At 40.6% G+C, this 20,376-nt stretch overlaps 1 protein-coding gene across 2 annotated transcripts in view; it reads right to left on the bottom strand.

Annotated features, from left to right (window-relative positions):
• Positions 1-20,051, bottom strand: part of Sybu (syntabulin) — a 65,457-nt gene extending 45,406 nt beyond the window's left edge. The window contains exons 1-2 of one of the 2 annotated variants that reach the window (XM_042673016.1): positions 19,991-20,051; positions 18,109-18,313 (exon numbers count right to left, since the gene is read on the bottom strand). In XM_042673016.1, coding sequence (XP_042528950.1) covers positions 18,109-18,313; positions 19,991-20,014 — 229 coding nt within the window. In that variant the 5' untranslated portion in view covers positions 20,015-20,051. The remainder of the gene's footprint in view (positions 1-18,108; positions 18,314-19,990) is intronic. The other variant, XM_042673015.1, reaches the window with a different exon arrangement.
• Between the last annotated feature and the right edge of the window lie 325 nt (positions 20,052-20,376).

The raw sequence follows: 20,376 nt of genomic DNA, 5'->3' as shown, positions 1-20,376 counted from the left end.
GAGTCTGTCTCGGGAAATGAAGGGCTGTGAGTATAGCTCAAGTGCTTGAGCACTTGCTTAACACATGGAAGGTCCTGGGTTTGATTCCTAGCACAGGTAAAAAAAATTCTCAGTTCACATTACTCTGAGCTTCTAAGACTACTGAAACCAAAAAGTTTCTCTTTAGAACTTACATGTGATAAACTACATGTAGACTGAGAATACATTTACGAGATGCACTCTTTGAGTGTGCTTGTTTCCTGCCACTACCCTGACTATTACTTCTACCTACAGAACCTGTGGCTTTGCAAGCATGGTGCTTTTATAATTCTGGCATTTGTAAGTTTATATTAATTGTTAAAAAGTTATCCAAAGACAAAAACTTCTAATTGGATAGAAATGAGGGAATTATTTCTGGGCAGAAAATGAGAAAAAATCCTAAATGATCTGTCCAAGAAGCGTATGGTACCTCACAATTCCAGAAGAATGGTTAGGCAGGTAAAGACGTTTCAGTTTGGTTTTGTCATGAGGAAAGCTTTGCAGCAAGATTTTTAGAAAGAAGATATAAAAGACTTGGTCTACTGGAGAGAGAGGAATTTAAACATCCAGATTTTTACCATTGGAAATTTACATTTCTTTCTCCACTGTTTATGGTAAGTATAACTTTACTTAAAAAATCAGGGGCATTCTACATGTTTTATGCAGTGTGATGCATTTAAAAAAAAAATGAGGTAGTTTCCTTATAGGGAGAAGTATTTGGTATCTCTATTTGGTATTTGATGGGCCCAGGAAGGTCCCCCTACCCCCAGAGGAACTCAGGCAAAAGCAACCATCACCAAGGTGTAATTTAAATGGTCACATCGGGACTTGGAAGGTGGCTCAGTGGTAGAGTGCTTGCCTTGCATGCATGAGGCCCTGGGTTTGATTCCTCAATACCACATAAGCAGAAAAAGCCAGAAGTGGCACTGTGGCTCAAGTGGTAGAGCACTAGCCTTGAACTACTGCTCAGGGACAGCGCCCAGGCCCAGAGTTCAGGCCCCACTACCAACCAAAAAAAAAAAAAATCACCTTGTACAACAAGAGGAGACTAATTAGTAGTCATTTCCCCTATACTCAGCAGTAGGTTCTTCTGTTGCTATTCTTGGTCATTTGTTTACACTCTGTTGATATAAGAAGAAAAGACTGTAGAAAGGGTACTCCACACCTAGAACCTTAGAAGTTGTTACTAAGAAGTACTCTAAGAAAGATACCATCTGAGTAGATTCTGCATTGTTGTTAAGGGAGAAAGGTTCCTAAGGTTTATAGACAGCTAGGAAAAACAGGCAACTATTATAATTCTGTGTTTTATCTGTTTGTTTCATTTTTGTCCCAGGACTCAGGCTTGAACTCAGGGTCTAAGTGATGTCCTTTAGCTTTTCTGCACTGAAGGCTGTGTTCTACGACTTGAGCCATAGCTGTCCTTCAATTATTATAATTCTATACCTGGGTGTTGTTAAACCTTCATTTATTAAAATCACTTTTCCTCTGTCTTTACATGACAAGCACTCTGAGAACTAGGGATATAGTTTTAAAAATTATATACTTAATAATAATTCTGAAAAGTATGTGTAAAAGTATGCTCTAAATTAAGTTAGTATTAGGATCTTGTATAATTAGTGTGTGTACATATATATGTGTAAATATGTATATATATATATATATATATATATGGTTATTTATTTCCCTCCCTCCTAGTGCTGCATGAATTTATACTTGCTAACCTGGAATTCTACCATACCTCTAGCACGGTTTTTGTTTTTTTCATTGTTGTTTTTTGCTAGCTATTTTTGAGTTTAGGTCTTGTTTCTTGCCTATTACACTTTCCTGAGTTGTAATCAGGTCTACTTTATGATTCTTAGTGTCCTAGAGAGCAGAGGATGGCCCAGGCCACTGTTTCCAGCCTCTTTTGGAGTCTAATGAATTGTTCTGCCCTGGCTGGCCTGGATACATGATCTTCCCGATTTCAGCCTACCATATCACTTGAGATGACATGTATATGTCACTGTACCCAACTCTGAGTTGAGAAGAGGTCTTGTGAACTTTTTTGCCTGGGCTGGTCTTGAACTTTGATCATCCTGTTCTCAGCCCCCCACATGGTTAGGATTACAAGTGTGAGACGTTGGCACCTCATTAGCAAGGGACTAGGTACATAGGTCAATGGTAGAGTCCTGCTTAGCAAGAGGGAGGCCCATTCAAAGCCGAGTTCTGCCAGAGGGAAAAAAGAAGAAACAGATGCAAGCAACTAATAGACATTAGGTAGTGAAGAATTCTATACATTCATTTTCAAGCAAAAACAGAGAAAAAGCCCCTTTCCCCTTTCAAATTCAATCTGCAGGATCATTGAAAATAATATGGGAAATAATTATTCCTATTGAAAATTGCCAACTAAAGAGAAAGAAATGGCATATATTCTTACTGCAAAAAATATCCTATATGAACTATGTATTTTTTAGTGTAATGGGAATCTATCAATGATAGTGAATGGGTTTTCCTTACAAAAATATTCTGGTTAATGAAAGTAGATAGATTGATATTTTGCAACCTCTAGTGAATGAAACCATTAGACTAGGGTGAGTTGATGCTGGAGGGGGGAGGTAAGGTCTCACCAAAATACACCCACTGAATATTCTTAGCACCGGCCACAATCTTGGACAATACAAAGTTCATACCTCTTGACAGGACAGGAGACTAGACACTCAAAACTTAAAAAAAATAGACAAAACCCATAATTTTGCCCTCCCCCACACAGTAATGCCTCCAAACCTTAAAATGGCTTAAAATAAATGTCCATCTTACAACAGTGCATGGAGAATAATGAGTTAAATCAGAGGTTGCTAAACTGCAAAATACAGGTCAACTTCAGTCTGGCCTGTGTTACTGGATCACAGCCACTTCCAATTTTTTACATTGTCTGTGCTGGCTCTCTAGCAATAATAGCAGAGCTGAATAATTGTGACAGAGGCTGTCTGGTTTGAGAAATCCACAATAGTTACTATCTTGCCCTTGTTTTTTTAAACAAGCGTGGATCCCTAGGCTAATTGATACCATGAGAAAGCAAACAAATACTTTTGAGACAATAGATATTTCAGTGTTCTCTACCATACAAAGAAATTATGTTGTTTAAATAGCACTATGATTATGTTAGATAAATGTATATTTTATGAAATTAAGGTATGTAGGCAAATAGTGAAATAATGATGTCTGGAGATTTGCTTTAAAATACTTAAATAAAGGTTTAAAAATAGATAATGTTGTAAACGTAATAGTTCGCTATCACTTAATCTGAATAAAATGTACATGAAACTCCAAGTTCATCATACTATTCACTCTGATTTTGAATGTGTTTTCAAAATTTTCAAAATATTTAAGCTCTTGAAAATGTTATTTTAAATAAGTATCCATTTAAAGTAGATATGAACATGGGATTTTAAGGACAAATTCCATCTTTTAGGATATTTTAGGCTTCCATTTTTTCTCACTATTATTAAAGCTGCTTTAAGAACACATTTCATACATACAACTTTGGCCTAGTTTTTGATTAGCTCATAGAATATATGTCAACTTGAATTTCTTACTCTTCCAAGAAGTCTCTTTCTTTTATTATATAAGATATCACATTTACTAAATTCCTGCCATAATGGTCTTGTTCCTATTTTATCAAATTCATAATTAAAAATTAATTTTGATATTTTAATTTGCATGCTTTAGTTATTCATAATTCTTAATGTCTTCTACATGTTAATTGACTTTTAGTATTTCTTTCTTATCGGTCTGTACTACATATATAAACAGTATAACTCATTGTCATATTTCATCCATTTGGTTGGTTGTTTTTAACTACAAAATGTTTTTGATATGCAAATATTTTCTTATTTTTTCAAATATCTTGATGTGTTCCTTTGTGATCTCATCCAGTGTTTTTATGCTTAAGTAAAACACTTTTCTTTTTACTTAAAGATCAACTAAAAAGCTATACTTCTTCATTGATGTGACTGGTTTTACTCTTGATAAACATTAACACTACTTGAAATTCATTATAAAATGCAATATGAGGATTAAACATTAACTTTATGATGATTATGATGATGAAATCTATTCTTTCTACATTAATTTCCAATGTGAAAATTTGCAAGCAATAAATATTTTTGTATACTTAACTTACATTTATATTATGTTAAGATTTTCCAAAATGTGTGCATGTGCATATGAATGTGTATTACAAAATTTCCTGATATTTAACAAATGTGCCCAACAGCTACTTTTCAAACACATTGGCAGCAATTATGACAGACAAGTCCTACTCACATCTTCTTGCATCAATTACACAGAATTTTCAGAATCTGACAAGAATAAAATACCATATTTTAAAGATTAGAAATAAAAGATTTTTTTCACAATCCAAGAGACATCTCCTTTGACTTTAGACCTCAGAACTTACTCATTTTCCAAAATGACAAAGTAAACTATTCCAGAAGACTCATTTAAAAATAACATCAGGCTAAGGAAAATGTGGTTTTTGTGCCATAATATCTTGAAACGTTCAGTTATGGTTTGATGCTGTTAGATGTTCAGTTTCATAATTTAAGGGAGAAAAATCATTGCCACTTTGAACAATATGAAATCTGGTTGATTCTCATGATGGGAAGAAACATTTATTGGCATTCATTCAATACTAATTGACTACAAAATATGCAAGATACTGCTATTGCTTTTAATTTTATTACTTCAGATACTGGAAGTATGATGGACACTGATAAAATGTGAAAGTTTAAACTCATGATTAATCTGAGCCACATGAAATCCTTACCATGCAACACCCTTTTGTCCTGAAAGGACACAGGAAGATGACAAAAACTGGTATTTATTAAATAGCTATCATAAGGCAAGCACACGAAAGGCTATTATAGAATTTCAATATGTAATACAGTTGGAAAACTGAGGCCTGGAAAGGCTGAGAATCTCATGGGTACACAGTTACTAAGTAATTTCCTTAGCATTCAAATTCAGGTTGGCAAGACCAAAGTGCGGTTTGCTCACTACTCTAAGCTAGCTATGTGTGTGTGTGTGTGTGTGTGTGTGTGTGTGTGTGTGTGTGTTTAACTTAGTCTACTTATGCTTATTCCAAGAGGAAACATCAGTGATTCTGGGAATGCGCAAATTAAAAACAGACAAAGGAAGCTGTTAGGAAGAAGCTATCCCATAATAAGCAGACCACAAAAATTTGAAGCAAAAACTTTCTAGCTGTTCCTAGTATTTCTGCCACACACTTGTAGCCATATGTGAAGGATGAATATTTTTGCATTCTAGGTTTTCAATAGCAACATCTAGACTTCTAGTCCATCACTTAAACATCTCCTCAGAGTAAAAACTCACAAGTCTGCAAGGCTCTACACTTACTTTGCTTCAGAAATATACAATATGTTGATGACTACAATTTAAAGTTGAAGTGCATGTATCCCACTCATCAATCCATCCATCCATCCAACCATTATTCTCTACAAATAATGACTGATTTCCTCTATGTAGAGTGGATGAAATTATAATCAAGATTCTTATTTTCCTTAAGGAGTTTACAATCTAATAGTGATAAGAACAGTTAAGAAACATGTAGGAAAATATATAAAGATAATATTTTAGATTATTAATGTATTATTTATAAAAATTATTTTTAAGTAGTTATACAAAGGAATTAGCATTCAGCCTACCAGCTTATAAGTACAGCATATCTTGCTGGATACCACTCCTTGCATCATGTGATATATTGTTAATGAAACAAACTGGGTGACATTATGTTCACTAAATAGATGGAAAGTAAGAAGTACATAATTAGATAGGTAGCCATATAATGCTAAAGAGGTAACTTGAATTGAGAACACAAAATCTTTTGTGTTTTTCCCCCTTATGCTTTATCCCCTGTTGTTACTGCATTTGATTTTGGTACCCTGGGTATTGTATATATGTTTATCTGAACTAGAGAAGGAAGGAGTACAACTAAACGGTGAGACAAAGAACAAAGGAGGAACCTATGCAACAGTAATACTCACAAGACAACATGTTAGAAATGATCTGTACAATTTGGGGAGGGGACTGGGGGAGAGGAAAGAGGGAAAAATGAGGGAGGGGGTAATAAGATAGATAAGAAATGTAATCACTGCCTTACTTGCATAACTGTAACCCTTCTGTGCATTACCTTGACAATAAAATTTAAAAAAAATTATAATTTGGAGTAACTGAGGAAAAAAATGTGAAGCAACTAATGAGAGGAAAGCATTTTAAAGAATTCCAGGCAAGGGGAACAATCTGCAAAATAAGAAGGAGCGCGTAGGGTGACAAGAATAGAATGATCAATAATGAGGCTGGGATTAGGCAGAGACCCCAGCCCATACAGTATTATAGACTAGCAATCATTATCTTAAGTGCAATAAAAAATCATGTGTATTAAGCAAAAGGTAACAAATACTTTCTGCTTATAAAGGAGAATGGGTTGAATTAGTAATAACATTTAACTGTTACGTATTAGCTGCCTACTAAGCACCAAATGTTGTTTAAAAAACAAAATTTTACTTAACATATCTTAAATAGTTTAATACTCATTTGTGACGACAATACTCCATTATCATCCAGATTAGCAGATGCATAGATGTAGAACTTAAGTCATCTGCTCAAGCTTTTACTGGCAAGTAGTATGAATTTAGATAGGCTAACTCCATATAGACAAGCACTATTCTACCTTGCCCATATAGGAATGAAAGGGAAGAAATAAATAACTGATTTAAAGATCATCACCTGTGACCAATGAAAAGTGGTAGTTCTTTGACTAGAGGAGTAGTAGTAAAAATTGACAAAAAGAAAACAGATTTTAGATCCACTTGGAAAAATAAATGAAAGCACTTATTTATTATGAAGTGGAAAAATCTCATCTGTCTACACATCCACCCATGCCTCTATGCATTCTTTTATCCATCCAGTTATTCTTTCTATAATAATCAGTAATTTCCTCTGTGTGTCAGGCATGATTCCTCTGTGTGTCAGGTATTATTTCACGGATAAAATGGCAATCAGTATTCATCTTTCTCCTTAAGGAGTTTGCACTTGAGTAGTGAGGAGTGACAGTTACCAAACAAGTAAAAAAAACCACACATATAGGTATGTTTATATTGTGATGGACTATTGACAAAACAACTGGGTTAATCTTATGTAGACTAAGCAGGCAGGAGTGGGAAGGACTTCATTGGATAGGTGAATTACCAAAGAGGTTATCTAGGGCTTTTTTCCCCTTAAACAAATGGGCATATGGTGGGCCTATCTAGAGAAAAATGAGCGTATGAGTTCATACAGAAGATGAAATCAAGACTTCTTAATTAAAGACAAAGGCATGGAGAAAAATCCCTGGGGATGGCAGAAAAAGAAATGGGGCAAGAAGGGTGAGAGAACAGTGCCTTGAGAGGAAGGATGTACATTCAGGGGAGGAGAGGAAAGCCAAAGAGGAAAACCTTTTCTAGAAAGAAGTTATTCAACATACTGAGTGCTACTAAGAGGTTAGTCCTAACCTCATGAGAGCAGACAATGAAATGTCCCAGGTAGCAACAAAGCCACTCTTGTGTTGGACAAGGGCAAATCATGAGAAAAATAGGTAGCTTGGTGAATAGTGTTGGGAGGAGAAGCAGAGGCATGGATGGTAGCTGCAAAGATGAGATGTTGAGGGGAAAGTCTTCTCTTCCCATCGGAGCTGCCCGTGTGCTGGTGGGAATGAGTTGGCACAGAGGAAGTATGTACATGAAGGAACTCAGAGGAGCACCTTACACTAAAATATGCAACCTCAGCCTGCATCTCTGCAAAGAATTGGAGAGTGGATTGATTATCTAGTGGATGCCTCTTTTGTTTCTTGGAGATGAAACAATCATCTCATAAGCAAACATTTTAAGGATTTCTGAGCTATTTTGTAGCCTGGCATGCTCTTGTAAAAGTCTCTGGTGCAGCCCTTGGTGGAACAGACAGATAGATGTGGAGTCAAGCCACTGGAACTGAGCTCAATTTCCCTAGAGGATGCAAAGTGTTCTCTGAAATAAGGGCCTTGGATCTGGTTTCCTACACAGTTAAATTAATTAATTTGCCCCTGGAGAAGGAATTGGCGGTAGGGGTATCATTGTTCAAGTATTTAGTGGCGTGAATTCCAGCTCTGCCTAGACGTTCTGATGAAGGAAGGATGCTGACTTCGCAGTACAGGGAGGCTCCATCATTCCCATGAGTCAAGAGGTCCTGAATTCACCTGTCACAGAAGCTTTTGTTTCTCTCACTCTCTTGCAGGATTATGAGCTGTCCAAAAATAGGCAAGTCACTTTTCTGACATTCCTTCTCCCTTCATAATATGAGTTTATTTTCAATTTCTAGGCCATGCCTTAAAAAAAAAAGATTCAGTTTCTTTAAGTCTCCCCCATCCCCATGGGAGGAGATGGGGGAAAGAAGGAAGGGAAAGGGAGGAGAGCCAGAAGAAAAGGGAGAGAAGACAAAGCAGAGGCAGTGAAGAGTCCAAGAAAGCAGCTCTATTACATCAAATGCTTACATTGTGAAAGTTCCAAACCCCTCTAACAACCCCTGGATTACTGTTAGCAGTGTTGGAGCAACGGAAACATTCCTTCTCCCTTCCATAATGGGAAAACTAAAGATAGTGATAGTTAAGACAGAATAAGAGATAAGAATGGAAAAAAAGGGGAACTGCTTATTATACAGCTTATACAATTGTGACGTTTGGGCTTTCTATTTGTCAACAAAGAATTGTTTGGGAAAGCCAATATGCATTGTGGTGGTTACTTCATTCTAGGACTGTAAGGGTTGAGAATTGAACCCAGGGTCTTCTACATGCTAACTATGTACTATACAACACACTAGCTCGCACTTTTAGCCTACTTCTTTTTGCAAAATGGATGTAAGAACAGAGGGAGAGAGAGGGGGATGAGAGACAGAAGAGAAGGAGGAGGAAGAGGGGGAGGAGGAGGAGGAGGAGGAGGAGGAGGAGGAGGAGGAGGAGGAGGAGGAGGAGGAGGAGGAGGAGGAGGAGGAGGAGGAGGAGGAGGAGGAGGAGGAGGAGGAGGAGGAGGAGGAGGAGGAGGAGGAGGAGGAGGAGGAGGAGGAGGAGGAGGAGGAGGAGGAGGAGGAGGAGGAGGAGGAGGAGGAGGAGGAGGAGGAGGAGGAGGAGGAGGAGGAGGAGGAGGAGGAGGAGGAGGAGGAGGAGGAGGAGGAGGAGAAGAAGAAGAAGAAGAAGAAGAAGAAGAAGAAGAAGAAGAAGAAGAAGAAGAAGAAGAAGAAGAAGAAGAAGAAGAAGAAGAAGAAGAAGAAGAAGAAGAAGAAGAAATGTGCTCAAAGACATTCATAAAACAAGCTTTGTAATTTTGGAACTGAGCCTCACAGACAAAATGTCCACCCACAGAATGGTTGAATAAATGATGGTTCATATGTCACTTGAGGGACACAAATGACGGGGACTTCTGGCAATGGGAGGTAGAGACACTGGCAGGAGCCATGTCAGGTCTGCTCATTGCTTGGCCCAGCTACTAGACTAGTGTCTTCTCTAGATATCTACAGGATGGATGCATAAACAGAAAATAAAACCACAGATTTATATAGCTTATCTTTGGCACAAAGGAAAATAAATCCTATGTGATGCTATCCATTCTGACATATGTCCTTGCACATCTATAACAAACATATTCTGATGCCTGTGAATAAAGTAAAATGTAATTCCCATGAAAAGAAAATAGAGCACTCGTAAACACCACAAAATAAATAGAAGGGAGTCTAGGTCAGTCTCTGATAGGAATGCTACCTAGTAGAGAATGTTACAGGCACAGGGAGTAAAGGGAAAGAAGACTGGGCCAGCTATAGAGGAGGAGGAGCCCAGAGAAAACCTACTTGAGCAGGGAAAACACAAACGATGTGGGTTTCTGCTGGGATGGGGTGAATGCTGCATAACCCCAAGGACGAGCAGAGGTATGCACTTGTTTGGGGTCCCTGTCAAAAGAGGAGTGCACAGGAAATGATGAACCTCTTCCCTGAGCCAGGACCCCCAGTGACTTCCCAGCAGATGGGGGCTTCAGGACAGGACAGCTTACCCGGAAGCCAGGAACTGTCTGATCAGGCAGGAGAAGGGCCAGGTGTTGTCAGCAAGTAGAAGAGCAGGGGTTCTGGGTCAACATGATGCCCCTGAATCATCCTACATAAACCTACTCAGCAGTTATATATTGGAAGTTCATCCATCTCCCCAGGTCAGTGGGAGGAGACTGAGGTTTTCGCAGAATAAAACCTGCCTGGAGGGTGGAACTGGGCGGTGGCTGGCGTCAGGTTGGAGCCTGGGAAACACAGATATGTGACCTGCACCTAAGCAGGCAATCTTGGTTGCTAGATTTTCTCATGGTTTACATGACTGTGAAATAAGGATTATGTGGAATCAGGCAGCATTCCTTATGGTTTCCTAAATAGGTCCCCATTAAACTTTACACTTTCTCACACGTGGATCTCTTTGCCTTCATGACACACTCTGCTTCTCAAACTCTTATAAGTCTTTTAAAAATCTCACCTACATGCCATTTCTTCAGGAAAGCATTCCCCCACCCTGATTTTCTTATTGGCAAGAGGTCTCTCTCCTAGCTTCCACAGCACTGGGCCCTGGCTGTTCTTGACATTTTGGCAGGCTGAAATCAAGATAGGAAGATTTCCTTTATTTAAGAAAACTATTAAATTGGATACTGAGTTGTTGTCTCGTCGTGTTGTCAAATGACTATGATAGTGCCCATTCTAAATACATTTTATCAAATAAGAACTCTTAACTTGTCCTGTTCTCAGAATTCTGCCTTTCACAAAACTCTACAAACTCCTTAATGTTAATCAAAGCTTCAAGTCACTTATTGTCTCTTGTACTATGAGAACTCAGAAGCAAATACTTCTAAGTCCCTTATCATACAGGAGACAATATTGCTCCTTATGAGTGTGCCATCTACTGAGGAGCCAAGTAACACAAGAAGACATAAAACCAGGTCTGCTAACCACGATGGAGGAAACAGAGCAAGGCAAACTGAACCTGGATGTTGAATTGGATCCTTTGCTTTTGACTCTGATCTGGATAGGTTATGCATTTATTATCCAAGATGGTTAGTTGTATTTTTCTGAAATTTGGAATGTTTAAAGACTATTAAAAGTTTGGAATTTTGGAATACTTAAGATTTCAGATTAAAGATGCTCAACAAATGTACTTATACCATTAGTCCTATTAGTCTGTTTTGTGCTGTTAACTCAGATCTGCTGATGCCATTGTGTAAGTTCATCTACGAAAAATGCTAATTAATGCTCTGTCTTTGCATCATTGGCCTTACGTAATGTGAGTGGTCAATGCTGATAATGAGCAGAGCAGCAAGCTCAAATTACAGAGAAAGAATGTGTGTGTGTGTGTGTGTGTGTGTGTGTGTGTGTGTGTGTGTGTGTGTGTGTGTGTGTGTGATGTTTGCATACTGGGTGTGAGTGAAAGGGACAGGGACATAAAACAAGAATAAAAGGTATCAGTGTGGGCATCACATTCAAAGATTTCTTATTCCATTTGTCAGGTGTCAAGGCAGTAAGATGAATGATTTTTCCAACCCTTTTCTTTCATTCATCTTTCGAGTCTTAGAACAATTCCAAAGTCTTTAGCAGGAACTTAATTTATACTTACTGTACAACTATGTGTTGGCACAATGTTGTAAAATGTGGAATGTCCTAAAACTTCCAGGTCTAAGTTTCTCCTTTATTAGATCTAGCCATCCAGTCTTAGAATCTACTCTTAGTGTGCCCAATGTACTCACAGCAATGTGTGCCAAGTCATCCCAATATCAAAGACAGAAAATGGTACAGTAAAGTGTGGGTGGAGATAGTAAATCCAGAGAGAGAATTGCATAGAAAGTAAAGCAAGAATATCTGTTCTCTCTCTCTTTACCTTTCTATCACTTGCAACAAATCCCTTATGTAGAAATAAATAATATCATTGCCATGAGAAATGACTTAAAACTTATCATTATAAAGTCAACAGTTATAAGTTCCAGGGATACAGAGAAATTTCTCCTTGCCCCTTGGCCACTGGCTTAAAGAGCTTGTTGCCAGCATTTCTGTCATCTTTGATCTTCACTCATCCTGTGGTACCAGTTTGGGTAGAATCCTCATCTTCCTCATACTTTACCCTAAACACAAAAACTACAAAGCAGTGAGTCTTAGACTTTAGCATGCATGTGGACAATCGTTCCAAGATGATGGATTTACAGTGAGGCTGCACTATACAAATTTTAACAATGATTTGCTAATGATTCTCCAGTAGACAGACCACATACTCTGAAACAAGGAAACACTGCCATAAAGATGAATATTGTAGATGAGGAAACAGAAGAGTATATGAAAGGGAATGTACTCATTACCTAACTCGTATAATTATAATCCCTCTGTACATCACCTCTATAATAACAATAAAGTAAAATTATATATATATATATATATATATATATATATATATATGTAGTGAGAGCAAACATGAAAAGAGTCATCACTTTATAAACTTGGCTAGGATTTCTTCTGAAAGAAATAGTACAAAATGGTGAAAGTAGAGATCCTAGAGCTGGCATTTATTTGGACATTTGTTGTTTAGGAGTGAGGGAATAAGAAAGCTAGTTGGCTAAGACATACTAAAAATATTGGCAAAGTTTATCCTGATGTCCATAATATTAAATGTTTGTGACATGCAAATAAAAAGATGCATGTTTTATAATGCAAATGAGTTTCAGATTAAGAATCATACTTTACCTTTAGATAAGGGCAAACCTCCATCCCTCTCATCGTTCACAGTCCCCACCGCTGAGGATTTTCATTTTATTGAAAGGAAAAATGAATTTGTTCCTGTCTTAATTGCAGTTACCATAGTCTCAAGGAAATACTTCCTATGCACCCATCACCTGTAACCTGTCTCATCAAGAATGTATTTCTGTGGCTGAAGTAATGAAATCCTTGAAGCATATTACGTTAATGCACAAGCACCTCTGTCCCTCACTCAAAGGGTGATACTACATTCTTAGAGTCTTTGTTTTCCAATTTGCAGTAGGTTGGCAGTCATTCAATTAGAGATAATTTGGTACGGCAGCTCTCTTCACTTGAAGCAGTTCATCTCAGTCCTCACGAGTACATTCACTCCATCTCAATGCCAACTTTCCTCAACTAGACAAAAGCATAGCAGAAGTATTTTTGGTTGGCAAAGCCGGCAGGTTTTTGGAGGCTCTGTCATGCCCCAGCAGGGCAGCAGTCAGGTTATAATTTGCCTTAATTGTTCTGCCCACAAACAGCAACAACAATTATCTCTAGGTCTTTGGCATTTAAAGAAAGATTTTTTTTCCCCAAGACACGTTCCACAAACACCTTGATGGAGATTAGACTGCAAAGAAAAAAAGTATTTCTAATTTTGACTACTTTTTTTTCTTGACTGGGTATGTGCTTTTGGAATGCAACTGACAAACCTGCCCATGTATCTGTATGAGCATATTAGAAACATGAAAATAACTCAGGAAATTTACTGGTCTCCCATAAAACAACCAGGGTTCTATATGCATAATTTGTTCCACCTGCCATGTTTACAAGGCACCCCAAGGAGAATGAGCTTAAAACCCAGCAATCCATCAGCCTCCCAGTTCCAAGGGGTAATTATTGCCTCAACTAAGCAAAGAGAAATGCACAGCATGCTGCTAACCACGCCAGGTGACTGATGTTTACCGCTCATGCTCACCAGGTCACCAGCTTTTCTAATAGAGGCTGAGGTCATGGTTTGATAACAAACACAACTCATTACTAACAACAAAAGAAAAGAAAAATATGAATAGATGTCTACATTCAATGGACCACACCCAGAACACACATTATAAGTGTGAGACTTATTACTTCTCATGAAAGATGAGGGAATAAATGTTGGGTAATTGGAGGGGTTTTATTTTTATTAAGTTATTACTCACAGGACTTCCTATACATTCTTTAAGTTAAATAAAGCCCTCATCCTTTTCTGATATATATTTATTATTATATACTATGTGTATATATGTATATATATTATATATAATATATTACATATCATATTGTACTTGCTATCCACACAAAATAAGGCCGGATCTCCAGTAAAACATAAACTTCACTGTATCCAATTAAGGTCAAGGTGATGAGATGGAATAGAAGCCGTAAGGAATGGACTGTTTTCATGCTAGGATGAGGCTCAAGTGCAAAAACTCTCAGGCTGGAGAAATGCACACAATGTACACAAATCTTCCCAGAGAATCTGCCAATAAGCAGCTATTCAAAGGAGAGCTCTTTGGGGACACACCCCAAATGTATTGCAAAAGGTCACACACAACTCCTACCCTCTGAAATGAGATAAACACAACATACAAATTAGCATATAGAATATCTAGTCATTAAATGTTCCTTGCCTGGGCTCCCATGGGAAGAAGAGAAGGAGGCAGTGGAGTAGGGGGGAGGGATAGGAGAAAGTAGGTAAAGATGGACAGGTCACTTGGAAATGGTGCCAGTCTTTCAATTTCACAAATCAGTAAAAGTGTAAGGAAAAAGAAACCAAACCTATGGGATTGGGGAGCTAGATGATACAGAGTTGTCAGTTATTTGGTCAAAGTGTAAGTATCATCTACTATAAGAATATTTATTTGTATGTAATAGAAATGTCAGACCCTTAGCTATTCACTCATGACATTTTCTTTCAAAAATGGATATTTTAGAACATATGATGCTTATTATAATTCGTGTCTTCGAGACAGATTTGGGGAAGAGATAATGTAGTTTTCAAATTAAATTTCAGAGTGTGTGGGTAACATCTTCCGTATTTCCTCTCTCTGATTGTATGAATTCCATTAACTCTCCACATTCCTCCCCGCCCCCCCCCCCCCCTTCACAGTGGTGAGTGTGGTGATTTCTAGTGAACATAAGCTAGGGGGAGTTGAACCTACAAGACTATGAAGCTTTGGTGCCAGCAGACACCTCTAAGTTATTTTAGTCTCATTCTGGCAGAGAATGACATTTTTAACATTTGTGTTAATGTTTGTATCTTGTCTCTTTTAACTGCCATGATTAAGCAAGGCATATTGTGGCTTCAGTGTTGGGGGCGGGGTTGGGGAGCTGGAATAAAACCAGCTGTTTCCCCCTGCTGGCTGGACATGTTTTACATTCTCTACCTCACTGCCTGCAGCATTAGTGCTCCCCATAGAACCAAACCCATTTATTTCCCACCCACTGACTGACCTCCTAAAGCATCATTAACATGCCCCCAAAGGCCTTGATGCTGTCAATTTTAGTCGCTCAGCATTCAGAAGCCTTTGTAGGGCTCATCAGAGCTCTGCAGGAAAGGAAAGCAAGAAAGGAAAAGGTATCAGAGCCAAACCTTGGGGAATGGCCAACACAGGAAGATGGAGAGAGAGGTCTGGGAACAGAAGGAAGCCTATCTGAAGACAGAGTGCAAAGCTAAAAATTGAAAGGTTGGTTTACAGACACCCATAATTATATGTTTCTGCCACTGAATTCTCAGTTAGTTAATGGCAGATGGATCAATATCTACTTTCGATGTTCATGTACACCATTATGGATGAGGTGGGAGGCTAGTCTTCTGGGAAGAGGGAAGGATTTTAGGAAATGGGTCTAGGAGAGAATGATTCATAACCAAAATTAATAATTTTAATGGTTTACTTGGCTTTTGTTTTTTGTGGTGCTGGTCCTAGGGCTTAAACTCAAGGCCTGAGCTTTTCTGCTCAAGGCAAGTGCTCTACCATTTGAGTCCTAGCTCCATTTCTGGCTTTTTAGTGGTTAATTGGAGATCAGAGTCTCATGGACTTTCCTGTATGAACTGGCTTTGAACCATGAACCTTAGATCTCAGTCTCCTGAGTAACTAGGATTACAAGTATGAGCCACTGGTGCCCAGTTTGGTTTACATTTATAGCTTCTGATCATATCTTTGGATTCTTTTTGGCATTGTTTCAGTCAACTTTCTATAATCTGATAACTCTACTCACCCTGGAGTTAGTTACAGAGAAACTGATTATGTGGAGAGAATATCAAGAATGAATTTGGAACTGTGTAATGTAAACACAGCAGTATCAGCTTGAATGACTGAGTCCTGAGTTCTAGAACATAGTTAAAGGAAACAGCTACATTCTGTAAATGTAGCTCATGATTCTAGAAACTTTAACTGCTCCAGCTTGTCAGGAATACTGGTTTCTTTTTATGTATTTTTTGCTCCCCCTGGAAGAATATTTGCAACTAGATTTCTATCATTTAAATGACAATAACATTTAAAACTGTATTTTCCCCCCAGAACCAAGCAGAGAATTTAAGGTTTCATAGTGCAATAAATAAATAAAAGCAGGCAGCACAGTTTTTCTAAAATACAACTTGTGTGTAGGAGGAAATTACTCTGTGGAAATATGCCATAAATCCAAAGCTATACTTATAAAAGGACTTGAAATATGTAGTTTTTAGCACTCAATGCTGTGGAATGTTGGATCTGCTTAGTTAGAACATTAATCACAGCATCTCCATTCACAGGAGCCTTCTATGGGCATTCATCTTCAAACAATATGTTCCCTAAATTAGTTCTAAATAAACCTTATCCACTATTAGACACCCTTTACTAACTATAAGCCAATGACTCCTTCAGATACTACCCAAACTCCTAAGAGTTTTCAAAGAATACACATCCTTGTAAGATATATGCTTCATTCTCTTGACAAAGCCTGTCAAGTGATCTTGGAGGTGCCTCGAGGAGCTATGTAAAACTTCATTAGCTTTTGCCAATGGAAATCATAGCTCAGCCTATGAAAAACCATCATTTATTAAACACCTCTATAATCCAGGTTCTGCCGAGGGGTTCATTAGGATAACTGGTCTCATAGAAACCTCATAACAACTCTACAGGTTGCTCCTTAATAGGAAAACCCTAAATCAAGAATGCTTTAAAGCGGGAAGCTTCTGAGCACTGACCTAAGGCCATGAGTGAAAAATTCTATAGCTGACACATGTCACAGATTCCAGGCAAAATATTGCATTAAATTACCTTAGGCCATGTATGTTAGATGTATAAGAAACACAAGTCAATTTTGTATTTAGACTTGGCTCCCATCCCTAAGACTTTCATCACCTATTAAAATGACTCCAAATTAGAAATTAAAAAAATATATGTGAGATTCCAAACAGTTATGTCTCCAAACATTTCTGATAAGAGCTATTCAACCTGTATATGCTATACTAACCCACTAATATCCTATTTTATGGTTGTAACAACTGAAGCTTTGGAGCTTAAGCGACATGCTCCAAGTGACATAGCAGTAAGTAGTAGCAGAGTCAAGGATTCCAGCACTGCCCACAATCAGGCCTCCCACATGACAACACCCATGTTCTTCTCCTGTAAACTACAAGACCAGCCATTTAATCACATCCTCTGTAGTCCTTGACCTCATTTATTAGATGTCACTTCATGTTGGAGACTTCATATTAAACACAAAGACTTATGAAGGTGGTTAGCATAAAATTCAGTCTACTACACTTGTACATTTCACAAAAAAACACATTGCTTAAGCAGTCACAGAAACAAAAAGTTAGATTTTCAAGTGTAAATTATAAACTAGAATAATGTATTAAAACAAGTACAAAATTCCAATAGGTTGAATCTGTGAGTGTTTGTTTGTTTGTTGGACATGGAGCTTGAACTTAGGGTCTGGGCACTGTCCCTGAGCTCTTTTTGCTCAAGGCTAGAGCTCTAACCACTTTGAGCCACAGTGCCCTTTCCAGTCTCTGAGTGGTTGATTGGAGATAAGAGTCTCATGAGGACTGTCCTGCCTGGGATGGCTTTGAATGGAGATCCTCAGATCTCAGCCTTAGGAACCTGTTTTATGTGTAGGTTAAAACAATCAGAAAAGTTCACCGCAGAAGTCATCCTAACAGTGGAAGTTCTAACCATCTGCGTGGTCCGGCCTGATCCACCTACAGTCTACCTACAGGCATATGCTTCCTGCTATGGTGTCTTCCAGTGGCTACTGTACCTGAGCAAAAGCTGTTGCTGCTAATGGTCCTCGCTGAGCGCCCAGAGCTGCTGGGATTGAATTCTCTGCTCTCCTCCTCTGAGAAGGGAGACTCGGAGGCTGGGGATACTTTGTGCTGCTGCTGAGGGAGATGAGGCCGAAGAATCAAGCGAGGAATCCGACTTCGGGAAATCTCCTTCTCATGATGCTGTGCTTTCTGCTCCTTCTCAAAATTAGAAAATAAAGAGACTCTGTTTCCCACAGTCCACTCCTGTCTAGTTTCCAAGAAGCCACATTTCTGAATAAGATTCAGTGTGATCCTTATCTCAATAACTGAAATGAGTTCCCCCCAAATCCATTACTCCTCTGTGTGTATACCTCCCCCAGCATCCCCCCCTTCCCCCACTCCCCGCCCCAGGGCGTTCCCCACATCGGGTTTTTCTATCTATCACCACCCGCCCTAGGTCCTTCACCCACTCACATCACACTCTGGCCAGTTAAGTTATTTCCTTTAGATTTCTAGTGTGCCTTTTCCTAAATTAATAGTGACAATTTGACTTTTGGGTGTTTTTTTCCCCCCATCTTCTCAAAATAAATAAATAAATAAAGACTCCTAGATCGAAACATCTTTTTTTTCTTGGTGGATCACACACACTTTAAAATCCCTCCTCCTCTTCCGGACAGGACCTTAATTATTCATTAATATCCTGGTATACAAGGCTCCTTGCCAAGAGAAAAGCAAACACAAATCCAATACCCAGGAAGATGGCCCCAAGCTCTTACATCACATGTAGCTTTGTTTTCCTTGCTAGGTACCCACGAGATAAAAATAAAATAAAAATGTCTCCCTCTGCTTAAAAAAAAAAAAAGTAACATTCAATACCCCGCGTTGCCTTAAACACAGGCACCAAAAGTCAGATTCTGACCAGGCTTTCCGATTTTCTCCTCTGCTCTCCACCGCTGAGGCTGCAACACTGGCGGGGTGGGGTGGGGTGGGGTGGGGGCTGGACTAATGCATGTCCCTGTTTACAGATGAAGAAACTGAGGCCCAGAGGAGCCTAGCTTGCTGTAATGATCTAGAACAGAGAAAGCCTCTCAGGATGACCACCACCCGGCCTTGCGAACACCAATTCCTCAGAGGAGCTTTGTATTTTCCCCTCCCCTCTCTCCAAATTCCAGGCTCCCTCCAACCTCTGCTACTGCAGGAGAGAGGGCTTCGGCCCGGGTCACAGACGCCCTTTCTCAATCCGACCTCCCGCTCATTTCCATGGTCACCACCCGCCCGGGGGTCACGGCCAAAGTCAAGCCCGCTGGGAGGCGGCCCGGCCCCGGCGCCGGCACCGGAGGGGACCCCCCGGGCGCGCGCGGAACGCGCGCGGGGCCGCTCAGGCATTCACGCTCTCCCGGAGCCGCCAAGCCGCGCCCCGCCGCGGGACCGGCCGCGGGACCCGCCCCGCACGTCCGGCAGCAGGCGCGCAGCAGGTATGCCACGCCGGCCGCTCGGGCTGGGCACCGCGCCGAGTCCGAGCAATGCTGGGTCACTCACGGGCTGGAGTCCTCGCTCCTCAGTCACCAACGTGTTAGATGCACACGCACACCTACGATCGCCGACACTGCCCCCCCCCCCCCATCCCACAGTTTCCCCAGATAGGATTCGTTACCCTCTGAAGTCATCCCTGACTCGACCTCCCCTCCCCAAATCTCCGCACCCAGGGCCACCTCCCATCCCATAAGCAAATGACCGCCCCGCCCTCCGCCCGCCCTCCCCCTCCCTCTTCTCCCAGCCCTCCGCGTCTCACCTCTGCCCCAGTGCTCGCCCCGCAATGCTCACTCACCTGCCGTCTCGTTCCCGTCTCGGACCCCGCCACCCTGCCACCCACCGCCCGCCAAGGGTCCTCCTTACCTTGCTTTCCCGGAGGGGCCCCATGACGCCGTCGCCGCCGCCCGCCGGCTCGCGTCGCCGCCGTCCAGGAGGAGGCACCTGCGCGCGCGGGACGAGGACGCGGGTGTCAGCCGCGGGGCTGCTGCGGGGCGGCGGCTGCGGTCCCGACGCGCCGCACCGCCGCCGCCACCGGTGGCGCTGGGCTCCGCGGGCGCCGCGCCCCGCCCCGCCCGCCCCGCCCTCCGGACACGTGGTGTCCCGGCCGCCCGCGCCCCGCCCGCGCCTTCACCTGTGGGTCCCCGGGTCAGCCGCCCCACGCACCCCGCTGCGCCCCACCCGCGGGGATCCGCAGTGCGGCCCGGCCCCTCCCCTCTGCGCCCTCCCTCCGGGTGAGAGCCGACCCCGTC

This window comes from Dipodomys spectabilis, unplaced genomic scaffold, assembly GCF_019054845.1.
Source record: "Dipodomys spectabilis isolate Male_0828 unplaced genomic scaffold, ASM1905484v1 ptg000783l, whole genome shotgun sequence".
Lineage (NCBI taxonomy): Eukaryota > Metazoa > Chordata > Mammalia > Rodentia > Heteromyidae > Dipodomys > Dipodomys spectabilis.
The sequence above is the reverse complement of the archived record's forward strand: the minus strand, read 5'-3'. Positions and strand labels throughout refer to the sequence as shown.